At 61.7% G+C, this 26,610-nt stretch overlaps 1 protein-coding gene across 11 annotated transcripts in view; it reads right to left on the reverse strand.

The window, feature by feature from the left end:
* Nucleotides 1–1,931: 1,931 nt before the first annotated feature.
* Nucleotides 1,932–26,610, reverse strand: part of MAD1L1 (mitotic arrest deficient 1 like 1) — a 312,404-nt gene continuing 287,725 nt past the window's right edge. For all 11 annotated transcript variants that reach the window (XM_034988250.1, XM_034988249.1, XM_034988247.1 and 8 more), the window contains one exon: nucleotides 1,932–2,444. In XM_034988250.1, coding sequence (XP_034844141.1) covers nucleotides 2,286–2,444 — 159 coding nt within the window. In that variant the 3' untranslated portion in view covers nucleotides 1,932–2,285. The remainder of the gene's footprint in view (nucleotides 2,445–26,610) is intronic.

Below are 26,610 nucleotides of genomic sequence, written 5' to 3' on the forward strand. Positions count from 1 at the left end.
GCCCTGGTGCTCACTGTTCCCTGTCGCCCACTGGGCAGAGGTGAAGAGCTTCTGTCGTGGCCCACCAGCCAGGACTCCCCTGGCCTTCCGGCCTGTCCCTCGAGGTCCCACCTGCTGCCGGGGCCCAGCTGGACCCCACTTCCTAAGCCATCTCGGCAAGAACCAGCCCCCCTCCCACCGCCCTGGACAGTGGCTGTCTGCAGGCTGGGATGGCGCCCATGTGTATAGACCTGCACGCGCGCAGGGTCTCAGCCCCCGCCCCACCCACGCCTCCCTGAAGGCTTCTGATGGTGCAGGACGAGAGATCAGGCACTCGGCTCAGGCCGATGTGTTCCCAGCGCCCAGAACCCAGCCTGACACACAACGTCTGCTCACGATGGTCTGCGTGGACGAGTCCACTCTGAAGCCTGCACCCCCAGGAGCTTCCTCCCCATTCCCCGGAAGGAGCTCCTCTGGGGGCTCCCCTGGCTCTAACACAGCGGGGTTTTGAGTGCCGTCCATGAGACAGGACGCGAGCACGCTGGGGGCTCGCAGCACCTGGTGCTGGGACCCCTGAGCTCACCTCAGGCTGTGGAGGGCAGAGAGCCCCCCGCGATGGGCCAGAGTCCCCGTGCCAACTGGCTCACGGCCCTGGAAGCCACTTGACTACACCGGCCTGTTTTCTCATCTGCGGAGTGGAAACACCAAAGGTCCCCCCCACCCCAGCCGTACTGGTATCAAAGGAGCCAGAGGACTCGGGGTCCTAGCAGGAGAGCCTGGTGGCCCTGCAGCTGACCTTGGTGGTGACCCCGGGGCCTGGCCAGGCCCTGTCTCTGAGGCACATGTCCATGGTCCAAGCTCCGGAGCGGAGCGGCCCCAGCCTCATTCAGCTTTGCTGGGCGTGGGGGCTCGGGGATGTGGGGGTTGGGGGCCAGGGTGTGGGGGGTGTAGCCGGAGCCCCCCCAGGGTGTGCGCCTGGAGGTGACACGCAGGGCACGCTCTCCCTGGGCTCTAGGGAGCAGGCGGACCTAGGCCGGCCCCACCCCCCACCGCCAGTGGCCTCGGGACCCACTGTTGGCAGAGCCAGCTCGCTGAGCTTCTCCCCCCAGCTCTGCCGGGCTCAGATAGCGGGCTCACTGCACGACGTGATCTCCGCGCCCGCGGTGGGGCTGCCCGGCCATGGGCTGGCACCACCGATGCAGACGCATGGGGCGGCTGACGTCAGGACTCATTTTCCCCATGACTGGTGACAGGCCTGGCGTGCGGAGCTGCGCATGTCAATGAGGTGGGGCTCCGGCCTCCCACCCCAGGCAATCCGTCTTCTGTGCCCCCAACCTCCCGTGCGGGGGGCGGGGGGCACAGACCACCACCCCAGGCATCCCCGAGCTCCTAGGCCCCCGGTCAGCGGGCCCCCCTCAGGCCCCGAGCTATGAGCACAGAGGCCGAAGTCCCTCCTGCACGTGCAATGTGGGCCCCTTCCCATGCAGGCAGCCCCCGTCCCCGTGCCCCAGCCTGGCCTGCAGGAGCCTCAGCCCTGAGTGCCCGGGTGTGTTGCACGCTGCTCGTCCCGAGGGCACCAAACCAAGGAGGGTGGGACTGTGGAACCGCTGGCCTCTCCCTTGGGGCCTGGGGTTTCGGGAGACCCCCACCCCCATGACAGGCCCACCCAGTCCTTGCCGCCAGCACTTATGTGGGGGCGCTCGGAGCCGCCTCCCTGGCCGGCCTCAGAGGCAGCAGATCGGTCCATTTGGCAGGCGGGCGACCCAAGTCCGGAGTCGGGAGGTGCCTTCACCTCTCTGCTCCACCTGAGCACCTCCTCTCTTTCATCTGCTAGTGATGGTGGCCGCTGGGCCGCCACCCACTGTCCCCTGGTGTCCAGGGGCTGCCCTGGGGCCAAACGGAGGGTCGGCAGAGCGAGCCTGTCAGCTCAGACACACACAGCGAGCCGGGCAGGGTGGCCAAGGAGCAAAATTTATTTCAGGGGGAGCAGGGACGTTGGCTGGCAGCCCCCGACACGGCTGGGTTTGAGCGGTGCGTGGGTGGGGGCCCACGCCGGGGCGGGGACTGGAAGCGGGCTGGGACGGCTCGGCCCCCAGGCCTCGGGTCAGAGCAGCGGCACCGCACATCCTGGGGAAGGAGGAGGGCGGGGCCCCTGCCCTGCAGAGCGGGCGGCCCCCGGGCAGCTGGCAGGGGTCCTGGGCAGAGGGGGCAGCATGCGGCCCGGGCCGGGCTGGGTGCATGGGGGCGGCTGCCCACGTGCACCGTGGAGCTGAGGTGCGGCCGCCGCCGGGGCGCACGGCTGCAGGCTAGGCCACGGTCTGGCGGCTGAAGAGGTCGAGGGTGAGGGCGCTGAGGAAGGCCGGGATGCTGTCCTGGCGCAGCAGGTGCAGCTCGATGAGCTCCCGCACCGAGTGTGAGAACGCCGTCTCCAGCAGCTGCATCTTGGCGCCCGAGGGTCCCGTGGCCTGCGAGGTGGGCGGGAGACAGGGAGGACAGCGGTCAGCGTGGTGGTGGCCTGGGGGTGCCCCATCCCCTCCCCCAGGGGGAGCCGCGGAGACCCTGTCCCACGAGCGCTGGGCCAAGTTGCCCCTGGAGGGTCGGTGCGGGTGGGGGCCAGACAGGCATGGCGCTGCCCCCATGCCCAGCAAGGCCGGGCGTCTCCCCTTCCCAGCGGGCGCGGGTCTCACCCACGTTTCTGGAATCTAAAACACAGCTCCTCCCGGTTGGCCCATCCAGCCTTCCCCATCCTCAGACCCCAGCCGCCACGAGGACGGTGGCCTGCCCGCTCCCCAACAGTGCTGGAAGGCTGCGAGGCGCTCTGGGGTGGGGGTCCAACACCCCCCCCCCCCAGGAGGTATCTCCCATCCAGGCGGGGCACGGGGCTGCTACTCAAGTTCACATCCATTTCTTCCCTATCACACCCCATTGGCCACGGAAAGGAGGAGGTTCCCACTGGCAGCACTGCTGGGCTTAACCCCGCTCAGTAGGCCTTGCTGAAAATGCCCCTCTGGGCCTCAGTTTCCCTGTCTGTGCAGTGAGGGAGCAGGAATCTGGAGTTCTGCTGGCCTGCAGGAAATGGCTGTGGGGTGCCGGGGGGCTGGGCAGTCCTGGAGAGCACAAAGGGGGGGTGTGGTCCCGGCTTCAGGGCCTGTGGAGGCCGTGGAGGAAGACGAGTCTATCCCATGGAGACGGAGATAAACCTCCAAATGCCTCAGCTCCAAGCACTGTGTGGGACCGAGGGCAGGGCTCCCCAAAACCAGGTGGCTGTCCCCTCATGTGCAAATGGGGAGACCAAGGCCCCGGGAGCTGGGGCCCGCCCTGGGTCGCAAGGCAGGTCTGGGCAGAGCCGGGCCTGGGCCACAGGGCCAGGTGCTCCTGGGGAGGGGGTGGAGGACAGCTAGGGGTTCTGAGCTGGGGGCGCGAACGAGGCCCGATGCTGCCTGAGCACTTAGGCACGGGGCTCACAGTGCCCGGGAGACTCCCAGAAGCAGGGGGAGGCTGCCTGAGCCCGGACCGCACCCTGCCTGCCCTGACGTGGGCTGAACCTGCCAGTGGGCTGAGCCAGGTAAGTAGGAACGCCTGGGGCCCATGCTGGCCCCTGGGAACGTCTCCAGCAGGGGTGGGGGAGCGTTCAGGGCTCTTGCCTGCCGGGTGAGCTGGGGGCACGGGCCAGGGAAGACGGGGGTGTTTGTGAGACAGAAGCCTGTGGCCCTTGAACCCCATTCAGCGAGGTGGGCGGCACTGGCGGGGCGGCTTAAGGGGTGTCAGGAGCTGAGTGGGGTCACTGAGGGTCAGCACCCCCAAAAAACAACTTCCCTCCCACTCTGCACATGCAACCTGCTCAGCCCAGGGGCGGGCTGGGGACCACGCTGCCCCTCAGTCTGGAGAGTCCCCACTCCTGGTGACGGAGGACCCCCCTTCCTGGACAGCTCTCACCAGAAAAGGCTTCTCCGCAGGGACCCAACCCGCCCGCTCCCTGGTGCCGCCTCGGGGGCCCGGATGTACCAAGACCCTTGGACGGCGCGCAGAGAGCCGACGACTGCCGGCTGCTGTCCGGGGCTGGCCATGGCCTGCGGCTGCCGCCTGCAGGACACTCACTCTCAGCCCACGCGGCTCACGGGGTCTGCGTCCACGGCCTCTGCACGACGAACGCCCCAATTACAACGGAGGCAAAGGATCCTAACGAGTGTTTGTGCAGAGAACGCGCGCAGGTGTCCGACGAGCACGTGAAACCCTGCGCGGCATCACCAGCGTGCAGGGAAGGGCAAGTCGAAACCACGGCCACGAGCACGGCCACGGCCACGGTCCACGGTGGGCAGCAGTGCTGGCGAGGATGCGGAGCAGCAGGGCCTGCGCACGGCTGCTGGAATGGAAGTGGCGCCCCCACCGGTGAGAACGTTCTGACGGCTCCTCGAGGGTACGCGTACGACCTGGCAGGTGCAGCCCTGGGTGCACAGTGAGGACTGGGGCCTCGGTCCACACAGACGCCTGGCCACAAGCGCTCCCATTTCTACGAGCCAGGAAGTGGGAACAACGACCGCGGAGGAGAGGCGAATGAAATGTGGGGTGCCCCCAACGGGACAGGACTCGGCCACCAAAAGAGAGAGGCTCTGACCCCCGTTGCCCCAGATGCGCCTCGAACACGTGCTAAGCACAGACCACCGCGCTCACATGCGCTCACTGATCCAGAGCAAGCAGAACAGCAAGGGCGCGGAGAAGTCCCAGCATTAGCTCAGGACGCAGCAGATACACGGGCGGGCGCCACCCTCCCCCAGCAGCTGCAGCGGGCTGCCCGCTCACCCCTGCACACCACGGGCCTCAGACCCGGCCCAGCCTGGCAGGTGTGGGCCCCCGTGTTCCAGGCCCGGAGCTGCCCCCGAGGGGCAGGCGGACACCCTCTGCGACCCCAGAGCTGGAGCCGGCTCTGCCTGGCATCCCCTCCGACGGCGCGCCCCGTGAGCCCCGAGGAGCTGTTAGAGCTCGCGGTGCCGGCGCTGCCCACCTCCCCGTCTGGTTCGCAGCCCAGACGCTCCCCTGCCGCCTCCCTAGGGTGCCCACCCCTCCCCGAGCAGCCGACCCTGTTCCCTCGTCCGCTCCTACATTTAGCCTTTTCATAGTTCAACACAAACCATTTTTAAACAAAAGTAAGAGAAACCACTTGACCTTTTACCAAGAAAATCCTTTCATTTCTGCCTTCTGCTCAATTCTGAATTTCTTCCCCTAAATGTCAGGAGGGCTGATTCTCTGCAGCTGTCGGGGCGAGAAGCCAACACAGGGCAAGGGGGCGGTGAGGGAGGCCATGCATGCTCCTGGCTCGGCGGCTGAGGGACAGCCGCCCCCTAAACCGGGGACCCCTGCCCACTGCACTGGGGCCCTGGCCAGGACCGCTGCCCACCTGGGATGGGAGGTGGTCTTCCGGCAGCTCGGGCCTAAGAACGGCGTTCTCCGTGTGCCTCCCCAGATCCCCGTGGGCTGCGGGGCCCTGACTGTGCTTTGTTTACATGCATCACACGTCCCTCGTGGCTGCAGCCCCGAAGCCCTGTCTCGAGGAACAGCACAACTGAAGACGAGCCAGCGCGAGGCCCATCCCGGACGCGCCAGGACGCCACGGACATGGCGACACCGGGCCGGGGGCAGGCTGGAAGGAGGCGTGACCAGGGCCACGTTCTCATCTCAACCCACACCAAGGCAAAGCCGACGGCTTGCGACCGGCCAGCCGCCACTGGTCACGCCTGCCGGTTCCGTCGTCGGAGGGGCCGGGGCCTCGCCCGAGGCGGTGCGGACGTCATGCGGCTGCCAGAACGTGCCCCCGAATTACGCAGTGCTGATCAATCTCTGCTAGGCTCTGCCGTGTTCAAATACCACCCGGTCCCCAGGTACCTTGTAAATCACTCTAATTAGGGGCTGTTCACTTAAAATTAGAGAGCAATTTTTTAAGAAGCAAATTGCCCAGTAAGACGTGTTGGCTGTGGCTGGAAATACTTACGGGCTGACGGCTGGTCTTTGCCTCCTCTGCCCTAGCGTCTGGGAGCGACAGGCTGCAGTGTGGCCGGCGGGCGCCACAATGCGGCCTGCGCTGCCCACCGGCTGGCCGTCAGGCGCTCCGGCGGCCCAGACCTCAGCCAGGCCTCGCCTCGGGGCCTCCTTCTCCCTCCGACGGCAGAGCCGGGCCTCCCTGAAGGGTTCGGCCCAGACCTCATTGAGCAGGTCTGCCTGCCGCGGCGTGCATCATGGAGAGGGGCCAGGGCAGGGGGGCTCTGCCCCTGCGGGTCGGCGTAAGAGAAGTGTGCGTGCTTACACGACGCCTGGCTCCATCTGGCCGCCCCTCAAGCCTGCGGCGTCCCAGCTGGCAGGTGCTTTGTGACACTCCTCTCGTGAGATGCCCTGAGTAGGGAACTACCCCCCGAAAGCAGAGATAAGAGCTCCCCGTTGGCGGTCCCCTCCCGAGCCCCCCACCTGCAGGGGGTGGTGAGGCTTGCATAAGCATGAGGGGATGCCCACCAAGTGCAAGATCACCTTTTGCGAGGGCACTGAAGACAATCCGTAAGTGAAGAAACAGGAGGATTCCAGAGATTAACCCACTGCAAGGTGTGGGTCCTCAAGTCCTGATCTCAACAGACGAGATGTGCACAATGCAAGAGAATTCTAAAACAGGGGGTGGAAATGCTACTCTCTCAGGACACGGGGAGCTGAGTATCGTTTCTGCAAGATGGTAGCATCGCACCTCATCATGACAAGGGTCCATCACCTCCCGGAGGGAAACGCAAGACGGCCCGGAGTGTCTCGGGTCTGAAAACAGATGGCGGCACACATCACAGTGACTCAGGAACCTCAGAGAGACACGAGAGGTCATGCAGCACACTTCCATGACCTGTGGGTCGAGTGAGATGAAACGCACTTGCGGGGTGCACCGGGCAGAGCCACGGGGGACAGGGAGCGCTGGTGCCCTGCTAGAGAGGAGGGGTGGCCCTGCCAAGCGTTGAGGCTCTACCTCGAGAGACCAGAGAAACAAGGGAAGGGTCCAGATCAAGGGGGAATAAACAGAACTGAAAACAGGAGAGAGAGCTACTGAAATGAGAGGCTGGTCCTTTGAAAAGCAGCAAAAAACAAAAAACAAAACAGAAAAACCCAAAAAACTGAGAGAGAGAGGAAAATACAGAAGTTGCCAATATCAGAAATGAGATCCTGGAGCTGTTACAAAAATGATAAGAAAACACTACAAAAAAACGTTTATGCCCATATATCTGACAGCTGGGCACGGAGCAATCCCTTGAAAACCATGGAGCAGCAAAGCTCAGTCAAGATGAAGTAGATAACCTGAGTAGTCCTATAGCCATTAGGGAAACCAAATTCGTAATTAAGAAGCTCCTCAAAACAAATCTCCAGCCCCAGATGGTTTCACTGGAGAATGTTATCAGATATTCAAACGAGAATTAACACCCATTTTACACAATCCCTTCCAGAAAACAGAGCAGAGGGAACACTTCCCTGTGCAGAAGCATTTTCCCCAATACAACACGCACGGCAGAGACACAAAGTCCAGAACGTGCAAAAACCCTCAACAGATTTCAGCCAATCTAATCTGGCAACGTATAAAACAGATTACTACACCCAGACCAAGGGCACCTCATTTCTGCGTGAGGCTGGTGTGACGCTGGAGAACCAGCCAGGGTGAGCCGCCGGGACAACAGGCCGGGGAGGGGCCCCAGGAAAGCCCCTCCCGACGAAAACCCTCAGCAGGCTGGGAGCGGCGCATGCAGCCAGCTCGCGGAGCCGACAGCGAGGTCCTGGTTCTGGGGGTGGCACAGGCCCATCAGTGACATCGAAAGACAGCCGCACAAACAACCCCAATCCACCCTTTCAAGCCAAGCGCAGGATCCGTCCCACGGAGGGAGGAGGCTGGCCTCTTCACAGACGGTTCTGGAGCAGCTAGACATTCCTAGTTAAGCTGACAAAAAAGAATTCTGACTTAAACCTCACACCTCGTGCAAAATATAACTCAAAATCTATCACGGACTTAAACATAAGACATTAAAAAAAAAAAAACAACCCTTAAAACCCAGAGAAGAACCATTTCAGGATGAAACCAGGCAAAGGATTCTCAGACTTGACCCCAAAAGCACAACCCATAGAACAGAACAGGGGCGGACAAGCGGGACGGGCCCCAGGCACACGGCCACTGCTAGCTCCCGACAGGCCTGAGAGCAGGGGGGACAGGCCCGCCTGGGAGGAGGTACTGCGGGCTGCACGAGTGGCCCAGGGCTGGCACTCCCGTGCCCTGGCCCTTCCTGCAAGGCCAGGCGCAGCGCGGGGCGTCCCTGTGGGCTGAGCCGGGCCCTCCTGCACAGCACCGGCCACGGCTGCAACAGCCCGTTTATCTCTGTGACTCTGATGCTGTCTCTGCTTCACTCCTAGGATGTGCGGGCACGAGGCGGCCGCAGTCAGCACAGGGCGGTGGCGAGGCACGGACAGCCGCCCCACGCGGCCCTGCGGCCTCACCTCGCCCACGCGCGCTCAGATGCCCGGGGGCCAGCTCTCTGCTCCCCCACCGGCTCCAACTGGAAGCTCGTGACTGCAAGGCCCGGGGGAGGCAGGCTCATCGGTGGCTGTGGCCAGCGGCACGAAGACTCACGTTCAGATCCGTGGGCAGCAGGCACCTCACTGGACACAGCTCCAGGCGGCCCTGCTTGCCATGAAACCTGGCCGTTCCCGTGTCGGCCGTGTCCTCGGCGCTGCCCCCGGGCTGTCCTGTAGGAGGGAGGGTGGGGAGGCACGGGAGCCTGGGGACGCTGTGTGCTGTCCACTTCAGCGAGGGCAGGGGGCTGTGCGGGGACAACGCAGGGCGGGCACCATGGGCCAGCGTGCACCGAGAGTGCTCAGTGCTCCTGCCCGCACCCCTCCCCGCCACCACTCACGTGCACCCCGGGCCTTGGCGGGTAAACAGAGTCCCCACACTCAGACGCTACCTGCCCAACGCCTCTCTGCTGACCCCTCCACCTGGCAGCCTCCTCTGGGTGCCGGCCCAGGGGCAGAGGTCCAACATCCGGGCCCTGCAGTTGGTCAGACCTGGCTTCACACCTGGAAGCCGTGCGACCCTGGGCGCTCTGGCAAACCTCGGGTCCTGTGTGCATGCCGGGCGTGGCTGAGGAGACAAAGAGCTCGGGTGTGTGAGAGCTCCTGGCTCGAGGGGATGCACCCAGCGGAGAGCCGCTGGGGCCCAGTCCACGGGGACGGGTCTTCCACCGTGAGAGGATGGGCCTCCCCCGCCGGGGACCAGGCCCGTGCACCTCGGCTGCACGCACACACCTGCTCTCAGAGCCGCTGGAGGAGAGTCTCTGCGCTGAGCAGGCTGTGAGGATATCAAAGCGCTCCCCGCTTCACAGAGAATCTGGGTTTCTCCAGCTGAGACTCTGACGCATCCTTAGAGCGGTCACGCGCTCACAGGTGATCTGGGGAGAGCGGCCTCACCACGTCGTCAGGAAACCACCTTGAACTTCCGTGCTGAGAAAGCCCCGCGAGCGTGCACTGCAGTGGATCACGCTCACCCTTGTTCACACTCACACCCAGGGAAAGGGCACATAAACAGTGAAACGTAACCGTGGTTAGCTCAGACAGTGCAGATGAAACGCGGCCCCTCAGGGTTTTCTGCACTTCCCAGGTTTTTCTGTGACTGCGCATTCTATCTGTAATCAGAAAAAGTCCTGTCAAATGACATCTACGGGAGCTGAGGAGTTCTGAGAACAGGTGGATAAGCACACACCGTCCCTGCCACAGACACGTGCATGTGTGTGGGCTCACCGGCCGGCGAGCGTGCGAGGGGCCTGTGCGAGACCCAGCTGTGGTGGGGACACCCACCACGGCACCTGTCGCCGCCTGCTGGTCTGGAGGGGCACCTGGCTGCCCTCCCTCCAAGCACCCCGCCCGTGGGCACGCGCGGAGGCCAGATGCTCCCCGCCCCGAGGTGCCCTGGGCCTCGAGGCCGGGGGCCGTGGTGCCAGTCGCCGCACGGCCTGGCCCACCTGTGCTCTGCGTGGGGAGGCGGGATGCCTCGTCCATGCTGGCCACTAGGACGGTTTTCCGCCTACACACAGCTGCTCCTACTGCCTAGAAGACCGTCCCAGCCCCAGACCCCGACGCCCAGCCCCGCCGTGGGCGTGGTCTCCCTCCCTGTCCACTGCGACTGCCCCCACACCCTCGAGGCCAGGCTGGCTGTGGAGGCCCTTCCCGCTGCTGCCGCCCAGGGCCCCCAGAACGCCCTGCAGGCCCCCGGCCCGGTGCACGGCTGTTCTCCTCGGGACCGCCTACGTGGGCAGGCCTGGGCAGATGCCACCGCGTGAACCAACAGGCAGAGAGACACGGTGGCAAGTGGGTCAGGACAAACTGGATAGAATGCTGAGGAGGCTGTCCCGGCATGAAGTTCCAAAGAACGTGCTGGCAAAGAGCATGTCCAGCACGCAGGGAAACAGCTCGCCCAATTATCCCTGCTTAATTGTGCCGAGAAAACGTCTCAATGCCGCATGTTCTAATTATACCAGCGTTGCTGGAATTACCGCCCGGCGAGGGGCGACCTCTCTCAAGTGTGATTTGCGGGGAGGGCGAGGCCAGGCGCCCCCACAGTTGCAGATCCATCTCAAGCCCACAGTTATTATTATTATTCTATTTATACAGCGCTGCGTCTTTCCTACGGCGCTCCAGTTTATGCAGCTGTTCCTGCAGCCTGCGAGGGAGGGGCAGGAGGGTGCCCACGGGCATGAGGACCCAGGGTCCCTTCCAGTAGCCTAGTCCATCATAGGTCGTGGGTACAGGGCCTGGCTCCCCCCGGCTTCTCCACTCCTGGCCCAGACCTCCTTTCCCGCCCTGCGCACAGACAGGACCCCCGGCGGGGTAGGAATGTGCAGGGAGTCCTGGGACACAGACACGGTCACGGGAGGAAGGTGGGGAGAACTGTGGGGGCTGGGGGCTGAGTGCAAGGAGCCACGGGAGAGCTCTGAAGGCCCGGTGTTCTGGAGAGCCTGGGTCAGATGAGCTGGACCACGTGTCCCCCAGCGGCCCTCAAGTGCAATGACGCAGACCACACAAGAACCCGTAGGAAGCCCCTCATCTCTCCCATCCAGACAAGCTGGGCCATGCGGAGCGACTGCGTGTGGAGCTCACGGGGCAACCCAATTGTCTGCAGACTGACTGCCTGCAGGAACGGCAGTGACCCAGCTGGACACCGGAGCTCCAGTTGTGGTCATCCCTCCCACTCGCTGTGTGCCCACGGCACCTCACCTCACCTCTCTGAGCTGACTCCCCTCAGTGTAACAGGGCACGTGTGTCTGTGCTCCCACCTTGGACGTTAACTCACTCACGTTACGACAGACTGATGAAGCAAGCTGCCACGTCGTGAGCTGTCCACGTGACGGGGAACGGAAGGGGGCCTCTGGCCAAGGGCCCGCGAGGAACTGAGCCTCACCCACACCCACGTGAGCGAGCTTGGGAGCCAGTCCCTCCCCAGGAGACTCAAGGTGGCTGCAGTGTGGACCTTCGAGAGCCACCCGCCACCATGCTCGTTCTGTGACAGATGGCTGACACAGGAGGACGGAAAAAATATCCTCGAAAAAGAACGGCCCCAAACACCTGAAACGTGACGGAAACTATAACATGGCAGATCCGAGAAGCCCGACGAACCCCAAGCACAGAAGGGAAGTGAAGGAAATGACACCAAAGCGCATCATAACTGATAAACCAACATCCTGAAAACAGTCAGAGGAAACCGGACACACGACCACAGAGGCACAAGGACGGGGGCGCCACGGACGCATCGCGCGGGGAGCAACACCTGAGGAGTGCAGGAAGAACAACAAACCCGAAACCCGGGAACTCGGAATTCCACCCGAATGTCATTCAGAACGTGAGAACGGCCTCAGGATGAGGAAGCTGAAAATACGGGTTCACGCGGAAAGGAGACATTGGGCCTCTATCCTTCAGCGAATGACAGGTGACAACATCCGCGCTTCACTTAAATCTCTCCGAAGGACGACCGAGTGCTCACGCGGCCATCGTCAGTGCCGAGGCTCACTGGACGCGCGCCGAGTGTGTTTCAGGGGGCGGACGCGGCAGGGGGGCGGGAGCCGGGTTGGCGGGCTGCACGCAGGCAGGGTGGGCTCGATGGGGTTCTCACGCGCCACATCACGTGAAGGCTGAGATAAGACGCACATGGCAATCCTGTAGCAACCCGCACAATAACACGAAGAATTACAGATAGAAAGTCAGAGAAAGAGATACAAGAACTTGTACAAAACGTTCAGCTAATCCAGAGGAAGGCAGAGAAGAGGTTCAAAGGTCAAGACACAAAGAGAAGAGCGAGCTGACGCGCTCGAACCTAGAAGGAGCAGGAATCGGTGTAGACGTGAATGGCCTAAAGAGCCTGGCAGAAAGGCAGGGACTGCAGACTGGACAGAGAAGCAAGGTTCGGCCACACGTGGCTCGTAGGAAACACACTGCAAACATGAGGGCATGAGGAGCTCAGAAGTAAAAGGATGAAGAAGATCTGCCGTACGCACGTTAGCCAGAATCCGGAGTGGCTGCGTGGACGTCAGACAGGGTAGATTTCAGAGCAAAGAGTATCACCGGGGATAAAGGTCGTTTCGAAATGATGAAGGGACTAATTTATACATGGAGTAAGAAATGACAGAAATACAAAAAGGAACAGACAAATCCAGAATTACAGTCCGAGATGTCAACACCTGTCACTCTTTGATTGATAGAAAACATAGAAAACTGGCAAGATTTTGATAGATGGAAGATAAGAGATTTGACAACATTATCAAAGAACTCGACGTAACTGATGTTTATAGCACACCCTCTGGCAGAATACACATTATTTTCAAGTACGTTTACCCAGACAGACAACATTCTGGACCTTAAAACAAATTTCAGTGACTTTAAAGGGATTCACGTCATGCAAAGTATGTTCTCTGACCACAATGAAATTAAGTCAGAAACTAGTAACAGAAAGGTATCTGGAAATTTTCACAATATTTGGGAACTTAGTAACCTACTTTTAAGAAACCTCTGGGTCAAAGAAGGAAACAAAAGGGAAACCACTAAGTAATTTGAACTGAATGAAGATAAGAACAAAATACCAGAATTTGTGGAATCACCAAAGAAGAACTTGGGGGAAAATTTTAGCACTAAATGTCTACATGAGAAAAGAAGCAAGCACTCAATCAATGGCTTTAGCTTCCACCTTAAGAAACTAAAATAAAAAGGGCAAATTAGACCCAACATGAGAAGACAGGAAACAAAGATCAAAGCAGAAATCAATGAAATAGCAGAAAAACAACAGAAAAAAATACAACCCAAAGTGGTCTGAGAAGATTAACTAACGAAGCTGACACACTCTGGCCACGCTAATTAGGGATAAAAGGGAGAAGACACTTGACGGCGTCACGGAACACAGGAGTGACGGCACTGGGTCCCACAGATGTCGGAAAGACAACAGGGAACATGACGAGCAACCGCGTGCTGGTAAGTCTGACGACTTAGCCGACATGGACCAATTCTCTGCAAGACACAAACTAACGAAGCTCACCACAAAGGAGATGGATAGCCTGAACTCTCCTGAATCCGCTATGGAAAACCTCTTGAAAAACTCTCCAAGGCTGGGTGGCGTCCCCGCTGAAACAAACAGTAAGCACTGTGTGTCCGGTAACAGACACAGAGGATGACACATGACCAAGTGGGGTCTGTCCCAGAAAGGCAAGGCTGGTTTTCCATTAGAAAATCAACCACAGTAATTCCATGTGTTAACAAAGTGAAGAAGAAAAGCCAAACGATGATCTCAACAGATGAAGAAAAAGCAGGGATCCAAGCCTCCATGCATTCCTCCAAACAACTCCCAGCACACCAGGATTGGAAGGGAACTTCCTCAGCGTGACACATGGTGCCGGGGGTGGTAACCCACGGCTCACACCAGACTCAACGGCCTGAGATCCAACGCTCGCCGTCCGGTTGCAAACAAGGATGCTCACGCTCACCACTCTTGCTCAGCATCATTCTGGAGGTTTTAGCCAGGAAATAAGGTGCGAAGAAGAAACAAAAGCATCCAGTTTGGACAGGTAGAAGTGCAACTGTCTTTACTCACAGACAACATCATGGTCTGTGTAGGAAATCCAATCAAATATATTAAAAAGCTACTAGAATCAATACATGAGGTTAGTAAGCTTGCAAAACAAGAGATCGCAAAAAATGAACTGCTTCGACGTACTAGCGACAAACCTTTTACAACAGCATCAAAACGTGAAACACTTAGGGATAAATACAACGGGATTTATAAACTAAAAGACAGTGCAGAATTGTTCTCTGGACCCCGTGTCATTACGATGGACCTAGGAGCTCAGTGCAACCCTAACCGAAACCGTAGCAGACTTGTACCGTACACGTCGACCAGAGGAGCCTACAACGAGTATGGAAGTGCAAACAGCAAGCAAATCTAAAGCACAAAGCTGGAGGGGGGACACCACCTGCCTGAACAGAGTAGTGGATGGAGGGTGGTCCCGGCACACAGACGCCTGCCCAGCCCTCCCAGCACAGCCAGCGCGCACGGTCCTGCTGTGGGAGGCACTGTCCCTCCTCCCAGCAGGACGACCGTGCGCCCGTCCGAGGGTCTGGCCCTCCGCCGGGACTTCCCGGCCCCTCTGCACGCCTGTGACGTTTGGGAGAAACCGACGGGGTCTTGGCGCCGGGTGGTGCAGCGTCTGCTTCTGTCAGCAGCAGGGCCGTCGTCCATCTACGGTGAGCCAGCAGCCGAGGGCCCTGGGGCGCTAAGGGCCCTGTGCTGTCGACAGAGCAGCCTGCGTGGGTGCGGGGACTTCTCCCCTGCTGGGCCCGGGCTGCCTCTCTCCGCCACCACCGCTGGGCACGGACTGCAGGTCCCGCGTCGGCCGCACGAGCACTAGCTGGGGGAGCCTGGCGCGTCTGCCGGCCGGTCTGGACCGTGGACATTAACAGGGGCCTGAGCTGCAGCCTCTCACCTGCACCGGCCGGGCCGGGCTGCTCCCGGAAGCCCACGCTTCGCAGGCGGCCAGCTAGCTGACTGGTGGCCCGGGCGCCCGCGGGCACCAGCACAGTCATGACGCTGCGCACCGGGCACGGCCCGTGGCTGCTGTGGACTTCCAGAAAGTTCCACCTCCACGGTCACGCTGAGGCTCACCCGCCGGCGTGTGGCAGATGCAGGCCCCGCTGGGGGAGCCGCGGACGAAGCGGTGCACAGCCTGGCAGCCGCGGGAACAGGAACCTGCCGTTCATGCCGCCCTGCGGTCCTCGCGCGGCCCGCCCGGCCCTTGCCCTCCTGAGGCCGTGAGAGCTGGAGATCAGAGCAGTCTCCACCCTGGTGACCGGAGTCCATTCTGCTCCGGAGCTTCCAGGCCAACTGCTTTCTGTCTGGGTTGGGAGAAGCCAATACGATGGCTCAGCCCCGGGCAGGCCTCGCACCATCCCCGGCCCCTGGTTCCCAGCTCCCCGCGCCCGGCGAGGCGCTCCTCCTCCGAGGGGGTCCAGAGCAGAGAGGCTGGGCGACCCGAAGCCGGGGCACATGCCCTCAGGGTGTGACGTGGGCCTCCCTCCCCCCGGAACGAGGGACCGCTTCCTGTGTGTGGGGTTCTGCTGGGGGAGGAGACCCCATCTCCCAGGCCCACGCCTGCCCCCGAGTCGAGGCTGGATCCTGTCCCCGTGCCTACCACCCCGCTCACCCCTTTGGCATTGCTACCATCTGCAAATTGCCTTATTTTTCATCCTTGGCAAAGCTGAAAATCTGATCATGAAAGGAGATTTTCTTTTTTCTTTTTTCATTAGTACTTGGTAATATCACCAAGCTGTGAGTTTACGGCTTTGTAGATCTTGTGTTTCTGACACTAATTACTCACAAAGGCTTTTTAAGCCACATTTCAACTCTGCAACTGCCATGCCGGTAATTAAGCAAGAGAGAAAGAGGCAACAGATTTCCACACGTCACACTCGGCCCTTCCGACCTGTGCTCTGGCTTCCATGTGGCCGCAGTGCCTGCGGCCCCGGCGAAAACCCGGCCCTTCCCCAGATGATCTGTCTCCAGGCCTCCTGCTCTCTGCAATCCCCGCAAGGCGCTCAGGCTCCGATCCACACTCGGGGGCCACGTTTCAGACTCCCGGCGGTGGGAAAGGACCCGGAAGCGCATGAGTCCTGGGACCCCACATGGGAGGGGTGTTCCATAGCTGATGGTCTCCCAGAGCCTCCTGGGATGGCTTGGCCCGGCCGAGGACACACTGCCCACCTCCTCGGTTTTCCTTGTCCACGGCCCTGTGGCCCCTCACTCTTTAGACACTTGCCGAGCACCTACTGCGTGCCCCCTCCTCCCTCCTGCCAAGGGGAGGTGAGCATTGGGCTGTTGGGGTATTGGGAGGCCGCGTGCACCTCCGCCCTGCCTGTGGCTCAGTAGAAAGCCCACCTGGGACCCTCAGCCGAGGTGAGGTCCCCAGCAAGCCCGCCAGCACGTCTGTGGTGGGGGCTCAAGACTACACGGTCCTCCTGCTCTGGGAGCGCCTGCTGAGCCCCCTGGGGCGCCTCCCTCCTCCCTCTTCCCTGGAGAACCCACAGCTTCTATGATGACGATCAATCAACCGAACGGAGCAGCGACCTTCCCCTTGCTCCCTGCATGGCCGGGCTGCACCCGGGAAAGGCTCCCAGGCGGGCCGGGTGGGCGCCGTCTCTGGCGTGCTCGCTGAGGGCCGCGGCTCGGGGACTGGACAGACTTTACGGGCCTGCCCGGCTGATTGTGTTGGGCCTTCCTTAAATACCACTGGTTAGTCACACTTCAGTGTTCTTTATTGCAATCCTATTTTAAGATACAATTAAAACATCTCATCGCCAGAGTGCATGGTTCCTACTGAGTTTTTCCCCTCCTATGAAGGAGTCAAAAACAAAGATGGGGTGGCGATTCAGGCACCATTCTCATTCCCAAAGTGGCAGGTCTGGTGGGGCCTGGCCCCCGAGGAGACCCACCCGGCTGGTGCACCCTGCGAGCTGTGAGGCTGCCTGCCCCAGACCAGGACAGGGCCGCGCGTCAGGACTGAGAACCTCCCCCCACCCTGCCTGCTAAGGCCGCTGCCGTCCCGCCGCCGCGTGGAGGGACGCTCCGGAGTCCGGTTTCTGCAAACACACCTACCCGACGGGACAGAGGCTCTGAGGTATCAGCGAGCGGAAGCAACCACTGAACATTCACGCAAATCAGCGCAACTCCACTATGGTGAAAAGGAGCTAAAGAAAGCGCCAGCGGTTCTGGACGCACCTGGGCTGTCAGGGGCTGCGCCGCGGGCCCGGCTCTCACGGACTCTGGGAGGCAGTGGTGCGCATGCTTCTGCAGGCCCCTCCGTGACCTGCGGCAGCACCTCGTGACAGGGCGGGCCTGGGCCTGAGAGCAGCCGCTGGCTGGAGGGACGGTGGGAGGAATCCAGCGGGGGACCGTGGGCGCCCAATGGGCAGAGCCTGCCGCGGCCGTGCGGGGGCAGGTGGGGCATACAGTGGGGGCCGACACCTCCCCCAGCATTTCTCTTTGCCCTGAGGCAGAGGGAGCGGTTGGGGTGACACGGGAGCCCAGGGCTGCCCCCAGGATGACCTGACCTGCCTCAGCTCATGCTGGGCACTGTGCAGAGGGTCCCCGTGACTGACTCCATCTTCCTTTTGGGGCTTCTGGGCGGGGGGGGCATGCACCAGAGGTGAGGGGCTCTGAGCTCGGCTAGAACGGCCCGCCTCCCTGGGCTGTGGCGTCTCCACCACGAACAGGGGCAGGACAACCACCCTGCATGCTGCTGTCCAGACGCATGGCCAGTGAGCTGTGAGTGGGCAGAGAGCCAACGGTCACTGTCACCTCCATCGGGAGTCTGTGTGGCCGGACAGGGGAGGGGACCGCGGTGACGCTTAGGGCCGGCCTCGCTCGTGCCGGGCGCGGGCACCACGCAGGGCTGCAGGGGCTGGGGAGGGCTCGGACAGGGGTCCCCTGCTTCCCACGACCCCTCCTGGCAGACTCACTGGCCGCTGGGCAGCGTGCCAGCCGGGGGTTGGGAGGCCCACTACTTATTCCCAGCCCGTGGGAGGCAGGGACTCGCGTTCCAGCACAGCTGTGCCCAGAATACCGATGCAGGGGAGACTGCAGCTCTGACCTCGGCCAATTAGGCAGCCCTCCTGGCTCCTTCACTGCCCACGGCTAAGAAGTCAGCAACCCAAGAACAACGGAAAGGAACCCAACCCACTGGCCCGTCTTGCTCTCTGGTTCGCAGAAAGGAGCAGGCCGACCAGCACGCCTCGGGCCAGGTGCGCAAGGCACCGCGGGCCACCCACCCTGGCTCTGTCCATGGGACCCGGGGAGATGGTGGCTGGTGCTAGGTGACGGCCCCTGACCACAGAACCAGCAGGCAGGGGCCTCTCCCTGCGGCCGCACTCTGGGGGTGCTTACTCCAAGCCATCGCCACCCAGAACTGCGGGAGGAGCTAAATGGCAGCTGAGCCACGGGAGGGGGACGGCGGGTCTCCAGGCCGTCCTCTGCCCCTTCCCACAGGGGCTCCATCCGCCCTCCAGGGAGCACAGCCAGGGTGAGAGCGGGCTGCCGTCATGGGGCAGTGTCTCACCACCAGGGTGGAGGACACCCAGACCCAAGGGACACCCATCAAACAAGAGTCATTTGCACCCAAAGTGTCCCCAAACCAAGGGGTGATATGGGGCTCACAGATCGTCCAGCCCAAGAAGAGGAAGCAGGACAGGAAGTGTCTGCCAGGATGGTGGGGTCATTGGAACCAAGGTCTTTCCCTCTCCGCCCCTCAGACAAAGAGCCAGCTGAGAGCGAAGGGTCCTGGGCTCCCTCGCCACACGTCCGGCCCCCGGGAAGAAGATGCTGTGTGTGCACCTGCATTATTCAACACCTGAGCAGACCTGCCCCTCACTCTGCGGCCAAGACACAGCATGCACGCTGCTTCCCTGCCCCCAGACAATAAAAGCCAAAGGGAGGAAGTCCTTCATTCTTTACAAAAAAATGCTCGGACTGATGCAATTTGTGTGTGCAAAATGTGTAACGTGCATTTTCCAGCTCATCAGCACCTTAGCCTGCACGAAGCTGCTATTTGCTTTCAGACCCGTTTCACGGGGCTTGAGTTATATTATGGGATTTTCTTCATCCTGCAATAAGAGATTTCATGTCCTGCTGATAAGTCTGCATTTTCATCGACCACATTCATTGGAAAAAGAAATTTCAAAACATATTCTGCAGCCATTTGCTCCTCGGCCCCAAGAACGGAATACAAGTAATCTGCTCACATCCGGCAGGTATCTTCCTGTGATTTAACTTCGGAAATGATTTTCTAAAGGACTCGAACGTTCCTGCCTGTCCTGGGAAAGGGAAATCACTCCTCTCCTTGGAGTGTTTGAAGAGCACGTATCTGTCCCCATTGGAGTCTGTCCTCTTCCACTGAGCAAGCACCAAATTTCTCTCAGGACACATCCAAATGTGGTGGCGCAGCCCGAGCCGCGGCATCAACGGGACAATGAACCAGGGGTCGGGGATGGGGTGCCGCTCAGGCGGGCCCGGGGAGTCCCGGGCTGCAGCCGACAGAGGGTGGGACAGGCGTCCTGGTCGCTGCCCTCCAGCAGCCCCGTGCACAGAGCCGTGGCCAGGACCCCCCTCCCCAGGCCGGAAGGAGCAGCTTTACGTCACTTCCCAGGGGGAGACCTTGTCCCATGGGGTTGGACCCAGAGTGTCGTTTACAAACGTGAGGCAATGTTTTAAAATGAGGGGATCCAGCATAAAAACTGGGAGTTTCCAGCTACTCTGAACCCTGGAAACCCAGCCCACCCCACACTCCTCAGTGGCCGAGGCCGGTTACCGTTCCTGGCCATGCTTTCACGGGGGCTTCTCTCGCGGGCAGGCTGCCAGGAGGAGGGGGAAGGCAGAGGACGGGGGGGTGCGGGGGGGACTGCAAGGGATCGTGCCTGAGACCCTGGCCTGCCCTTGACCACCCTGGGACGCGGTCGGGTCAGGGAAGGAGAACAATTTCACTTAATTTGGGTCCAGCAAGGATAAGGCCAGGGCCTGCGATGACCTCACGTCCATAGCATCCCGGGTGCCATGCCCCCACGCGGGAGCCCGAGCCGCCCACAGGGCACCGGCCTAGGCCCCCACAGGACAGCCGCTGCTCATGCGTAAGCGGTGATATAAAATAACGCTCTTTCGATCGGTTGCTTAGGAAAACACAAAGGTAACAGCCGGTCACCCACCGCCCCCTCCCTGGGAACGACACCCCAGGAACGGCACCGCCGCACTCCTCTGTCCTTCTTTTAGGCGTGCCAGCGTGTGCCCAGCATGTGTGCGTGCCGCGTACGTGTGAGCATCACAGGGGTGTCGAGGCCACGCAGTCTGGTGCTGGGTGCGGCTGACGGAGGGCTACAGTTCCAACGTCCCCACTACGGGGATCGTCTGCACCCTTCCCAATTCTCGTCGTGATGCAGGTGTACAGAGTCACCTGGAGAGCCCCGCGGGAGGTCGGGGGGCTCAGGGCTGCCGGGGGCCGGGCCTCCCGGGGTCCACACGCCTCCTCGCCCCTTGCGGCTGCACCGACGGAGCTGACGGCCACCAGGGCAGGGCTGTGAAGGCCTTGCTGGGTGTGCACAACCCCGAGAAGACCGCCACCCCGGGCCTGACGCCACACAGGTATAACCTCGGAGAGAAAGCTCCTGCCCCCTGCCTGGGCCCCAGGAGGTCCCGATGGGGAAAGCGGCCCCGACTTGGGGCGACGTGGCTTTGGGGGCCTGGGTGGCGTGAGCAGCATGGGCCCATGCCACGCTGGCCGCTGGGGCCACGCTCTGGGGACGCAGAGTGTGACAGCGTATGAAACAAGGGCTCACGCGGGCCCGGTCCTTCAAGACAAGCAACAACCCTCCAGGCAGAAGCAGCCACGCTCTTATTTGGAAAACACTCGTTAATTTTCCAGCAGAGTGTGCAACCTTAAGGGGATCTAGTTTCCCGAACAACCTGGCAAGGTGCCAGTTCTCTCAGACGCCGCCTGCCTTCACCTGGATGCTGCCCACACAGCAGCTGGGCGGATGCCTCCCTCCCAGGAGAGCCGCTCCCACGGGCTATCTGCACCCACTCCTCGGATTTCCAAGCTACTGTCCTTGCTGCTGGGGGCTGGGGGCCACCAGGGCAGGGCCCGGGCCTCAGGCCACTCAGAGGAGGTGGCTTTTGGAGCCTGTGTCCTGACTGAAAGGTGGAGGGACGCGGCCTTCCACTCCCGGGTAACGGTGAGCACAGGCTAGTCCAAGGCAGATGCCCTGCGTGCAGTGGGGTCACGTGCTGTCCACCTCTGCCGGGGCTGGGGGGCTGGGCGGCACTGGAGGAGGACCGCCCCTCACAAGCTCCTGGTCAACACAGGGCACCCGGTTCTGGGACATCTACGGACCCAGGACCAGGACAGGCCCCGGCAGCTCCAGGAAACTGTCCCCGAATCCCAGGCTTCTCAGGCCGGCAGGGCCGGAGACAGGCCAGCACTGGACGGCCTCCACGGGTGCCCAATGCAGAGCAGGGGGCAGCCTGTGGGCGGGAGCGCGGGGGTGGTGCCCACCTCGCAGGTGTCAGACGTCTAGCACGTGGAAGTACCCGCTGAGTGCCACGGCCTCCCCCCACCACGGCCGCCACCACGCCAAATAACTCGGGGGAGGGGAACGTGTTCGACGTGCTCCAGGATAATATCACTAATTTTAAAGTTTGAAGGAAATGATTTCCTGGCAAGTCACAAATTGGCAAATGCAGCGAGACCAGCGAGCAGAGCCAGGCCTAGAAGCTGGGCAAGACCTGAGTGAGGAAAGGCGCCCAGATGACCCCCCCGCCACGCACAGACACCCCCAGGGCTCTTGGCCCGTCCGCACCCCAGGGAACAGGGAACCCGCCCATCTGACGAGGCCTGAGTGCCTCCTGGCAACAGAGAGGGACAGGTCAAGTGGGTGCAGCTGGGCTGTTTGGGGGTGCTGCAGGGGGGGTCAGGGAGGGGCACCAAGGTGCCCGAGTGGAGGGTAGGGACGGCAGATGTACTCCAGAAAACCTCCAGGCGGAGGGCGGGCACCCCCAGTCCTACAGTGAGACTTCATGTCCACTGTCACCATGTCCGCTGGCCTGGGAGGGCCCACTGGGGCCAACGGAGACCCCCGAGGGGCTGCAGCCCTGGGTGCCCCCTGCCTGGAACCTCCAGGGGGGTAGGGGCTGAGGGCCACAGCCTGGGCCCCAGGGCCCCCAGGGGCAGATGTGGGGGCAGCTCGGCGGGACGCCCCAGCCCGGCCGGGAGCCGACATTTGAGAGCGGTCTGGGTGACACTATGTGATTTAAAAGTTAATTAAACTGAGTGGTACAAAGTCTAACAGCCCCAGGTGTTTATTTCCAAAGAGCATTTGGAAGGAAAAGGGGAAATCTAATAAAAAGCTTTGTGAGGTATTGCATTAGGAAGTAATCACGTCGCTAAATCACCCGCGTCTGCAGCGGGCCTCCTAATGCCTGGGCTCCGTCCCCACCCCCGCCGTCCCCCGCGTGACCCTTCTCGGCCCAGGAAGCCAGGCCATGCGCCAGAGGGTGGTGGCCAGTAGGCCTGCCCCAGCAGCGCCCTCCAGAGGCGGCCGTGCATACACTGGTGAGTGCCTGCATTCAGCAGTCGGCGCATTCATTGGCTCACTCGCTCACTGGTTCACTCATTCACTCGTTCACCCACTCGCTCATCCGTTCATTCATTCATTTGCTCACTGGCTTACTGGTTCACTCACTCACTGGTTCATCTCCTCACTGGTCCATCCACGCACACATCTGTTCACACACTCGTTCGCTCACTTGCGCATCTGTTCGCGCATTCATTCATTCACTCACTCTCTCATCCGTTCGGGCATTCATTCGTTTGCTCACTGGTTCACTGGTTCACTCACTCACTGGTCCATCCACGCACACATCTGTTCACACACTCACTCGCTCCTTCGCGCATCCATGCCCTGAGTACTGACCAGACCACAGCGGGAGGTGGAGGGGAGCATGCAGGCCCTACTGTGGTCGTCCGGGCAGGATCTGTCAACAACGCAGAAGGAGGCCCAGCCCCTGGGGAAGCAGCAGTTGGGTTCAGACCCCAAGGATGTGCAGAGTCAGACGGGCAAGTAAGTGGGGGATTCCAGGCTCATGGGGGCCCTAAAATACAAGGGACCTCGGGTGCCTGGGTGGCTCAGTTGGTTGGGCGACTGCCTTCGGCTCAGGTCACGATCCTGGAGTCCCTGGATCGAGTCCCGCATCGGGCTCCCTGCTCGGCGGGGAGTCTGCTTCTGCCTCTGACCCTCCCCCCTCTCATGTGCTCTCTCTCTCTCATTCTCTCTGTCTCAAATAAATAAATAAAATCTTAAAAAAAAAAAAATACAAGGGACCTCACATGCTATCTGGTCCAGACAGATATCTCCTCCCGACGGTGCTGACTCTGCACAGACAATGCCCTGACGGGGAGCTCACCACCTCACAGGGCCACTATTGTGTGTCACTGGGCTGAAACCTGCCTCCTTGGACATCCAGTCTGCCCACAGACGGTACAGAAAGTGGGAAGACTGGACTTCCTACAGCCGAGCATGGGGCTAAGTGTGGGTGCCCTTGGGGGTGCTAGGCAGTTGTGGGAAACCCCAGGATTCTAGGTAAGGAGAGCAAGATGCAAAATATGGCTGGAATTCATCCAACAAATGCTCTCTAAGGCCTCCTGTTCTGGGTACCAGGGTGGCTCCCCGGGACCTGGTCAGAGCATGCAGCAGGTCCTTCCCCGGCCCACAGAACCACCCTCTTTCCCAAGCTGGGCACAGGAGGGGTCCCTCCCCTGCAGTCCCTGGGCACCCTGCATCACCCCCAGGAAGCTCCGCCAGGAGCTGGCCCCAAGTCCCCGTTCCCACAATTTTTCAGGGGAATGAACACCTCTCCCCCCGGCTCCCGTGTGCTGTGCTGAGAGACTCAGTCCACAGTTTATAGCGTTTACTGTGAAGCACGATTACCAGCTTCAACCACTCGCTCCACGTCGCTCACCAGAGGGCCCCCCTGGAGCACCTCTGTGCTCACCCGACCTCCACGTCCTCTGAGCTCCCCTGAAGGAGGGCCCACCATGACCCCTGTGTCAGGCTTGAACCCACTGGTCCAGGAGGGGCCAGGACTGCCCAGGATCAGAGTGCCACCCCCCACCCCCCGCAGTGGCATCTGCTGGTACCGAGGCCCCGTCGTCTGCCCCTCCCCCCAGCTCTCCGTGGGCAGCTCTGCACCGGGCAAGGTAGCTTCGGCCCCAGGCCCCTAAACTTCTCTCCACAGAAACCAAATAGATTCCTGCCAGGCAGGATGTGGGATGGAGGAAATCCTTCAGGTTTGGGTGTACAGCGTGATCTGGAAGCTCTCCCGTGCTGGGCAGCCCCCGACCATGACGGTTGGAGGGGGCCGACCCCGCCTCTGCCTGCAGCCCAGCCCCTGCGGGGCGCTCCCTTCCCTGCAGAGTTTGGTGCCCAGAACAGGTTCAGGGTGACAGGGACAGTCAGCATCCCCCAGGAAGGAAACTACCTCTGATAAGAGCATCACCGACCCTCCCTCAGACGGGGTCCCCCCGTACCTGCGACGGCAGGGGACACGGACGCGGGTGGAGGGACACCAAGGCCACGCCCCTCTCCCTGGGGCCTCTCGCCACATCGTGCTTGGGACCCCAGATCTGGAAAGATCAGGGTCTCGGGAGAGATGGGCCCCCTGCCCCCCGCAGGGCAGGAGTATGGGCGCCCTGACTCCGAGGACCCCTTCTGCCCTGCAGCAGTGTCTTCCCCAGAGTCACTCCCTGGGGTCGCTCATCCACAAACCGCCTTCTTGCCCAGGCTGCAAATCAAAGGTACAGAGGTTAACTTATTCGTCACCCAGCTGACGTCACCCGGCCCCTCCTCACACTCTGTCTTGAAGGGGCAGCCCGGGATGGGCGGGCCCCACCTGCTGCGTGTCCTGGCGATGCTTTGGAAAGAAGCGGAGCCCCTGCTGCTCCCCGCTGCCCTCTGAGCAGCGGGCAGCTCTGTCCTGCACGAACACGGGCTCCCCCGGGCGTATCTGTGTGCGTCCCACCGCTGCCCTAAGTCTCTGCCTCTGGGTGGGCAGGACCCGGACCCATAGCTGGAGCTGCTGGCCCAGGACCCCGCAGGGCAAGAAAGAGGAGACAAGTCCTGGTCGGCCAGGAAGAGGGTGGGGGAAGCCCGGAGAGAGGACGCGCCTATGGCCTTGCCCTGGGGCCGGGCCGGGCGTGTCCTGTCCCAGGACACTGGGGTCCTGGCTGGAGGTGCGGTCGGCACCCCTCCACGGGCTCTCAGACGGGCAGCTGCACCTCCCCTGCAGTCCGTCCAGAGACGTGGTTGGTGTCCGGGCCCCGCAGTTCCGCGCTGGGAGGAAGGCTCTGGGGCCGGGCTCCCAGCCTGCCTCACAGACCCACAGGGGCAGCGCCCTTCCTGCTCGGCACCTGCCCAGTTACGATAAACAACGCCATTTTGAAAAACTCGTGTTCCTGTGTGATTGCTTTCTTTAATTGGTAGGTTGAACATCTGAAATTCGATTTAGTTTCAGCTTGGTTTTCCTCACCGTGGGGCCAGGCCCAGAGCCGGGAAAGTCATCACCGGAGTGTGTGTCATTAGGGGCGTGCCACCGTGCGCGTGCTGGCCCCGGGGCGGGGCACTCGGAGCCGCGGGGGTGGGAGGCGGCGGCCGCAGGGATCTGTCCTCACTGCTTTCCCCCCCTCCAGAGCCCGGGATCCTGGGGCGGCTGCGCCCCAGGCCAGACCCACACACCCTTGCCGCCTGCTCTCGAGCTGACGGGGGACAGCGCTGGGCAGGTGCAGGTGCCGACCGCCTCACGGGCAGCCTGCCCTGTGTGGAGCGGCCTGCCGGCTGGGGTGTCTATGCAGTGACAGGGGGCAGGAAGCTGGCCTGGTGCGGAGGCCGACGTACTCCCTGTGGCAGGCAGCCTGGCCCCACAGCCTCTGAGCCTTTGTCCCTTCCTGACGCAACAGAGGCTGTGTCCTCCTGGGAGCCCGCCGGGAGGACAGCAGAGACGCGCCCAGAGCCCAGGAGCTTTACCGGCCGGGCGTGTGCACTCACGGAAGCGCCATCGCGCTGCTGGTGCCCCCCGCCCTGAGGCCACCAGAGGCCACCTGCCGTCCCCTCCGCTCCAGCTACCCCCACACAGGCCAGTACACGGGCAGAAACGCCACGCCCACACTCTCCAGCCACGTGTTCCCTACACACGGTCCACGCCTTCCTGTCTCACGTCTCTGTGGGTGCTGGGCCCTCTGCCTACGTAACCTGCTCCTTGTAAAGCCCTTCCCATCCTTCAAGGGCCGTCTCAACCTGCTGCTCCTGTGAAACCTCCCAGAGCCTTCAGAGAGAATGAGCCACCTCCTCATTCACTCGTTCTTTATCCACCCACCCACTCATCGGTCCATCCATCCGTCCACCCACCCATCTGTCCATCCGTCACCCACTCACCCATCCATCCATCTGTCCATCCCTCCATCCACTCACTCATCCATCCACCATCTGTCCGTCCATCCATCCGCTCACTCA

Source organism: Mirounga leonina, unplaced genomic scaffold (genome assembly GCF_011800145.1).
Source record: "Mirounga leonina isolate KUSES-001 unplaced genomic scaffold, KU_Mleo_1.0 Mir_454, whole genome shotgun sequence".
Classification (NCBI taxonomy): Eukaryota; Metazoa; Chordata; class Mammalia; order Carnivora; family Phocidae; genus Mirounga; species Mirounga leonina.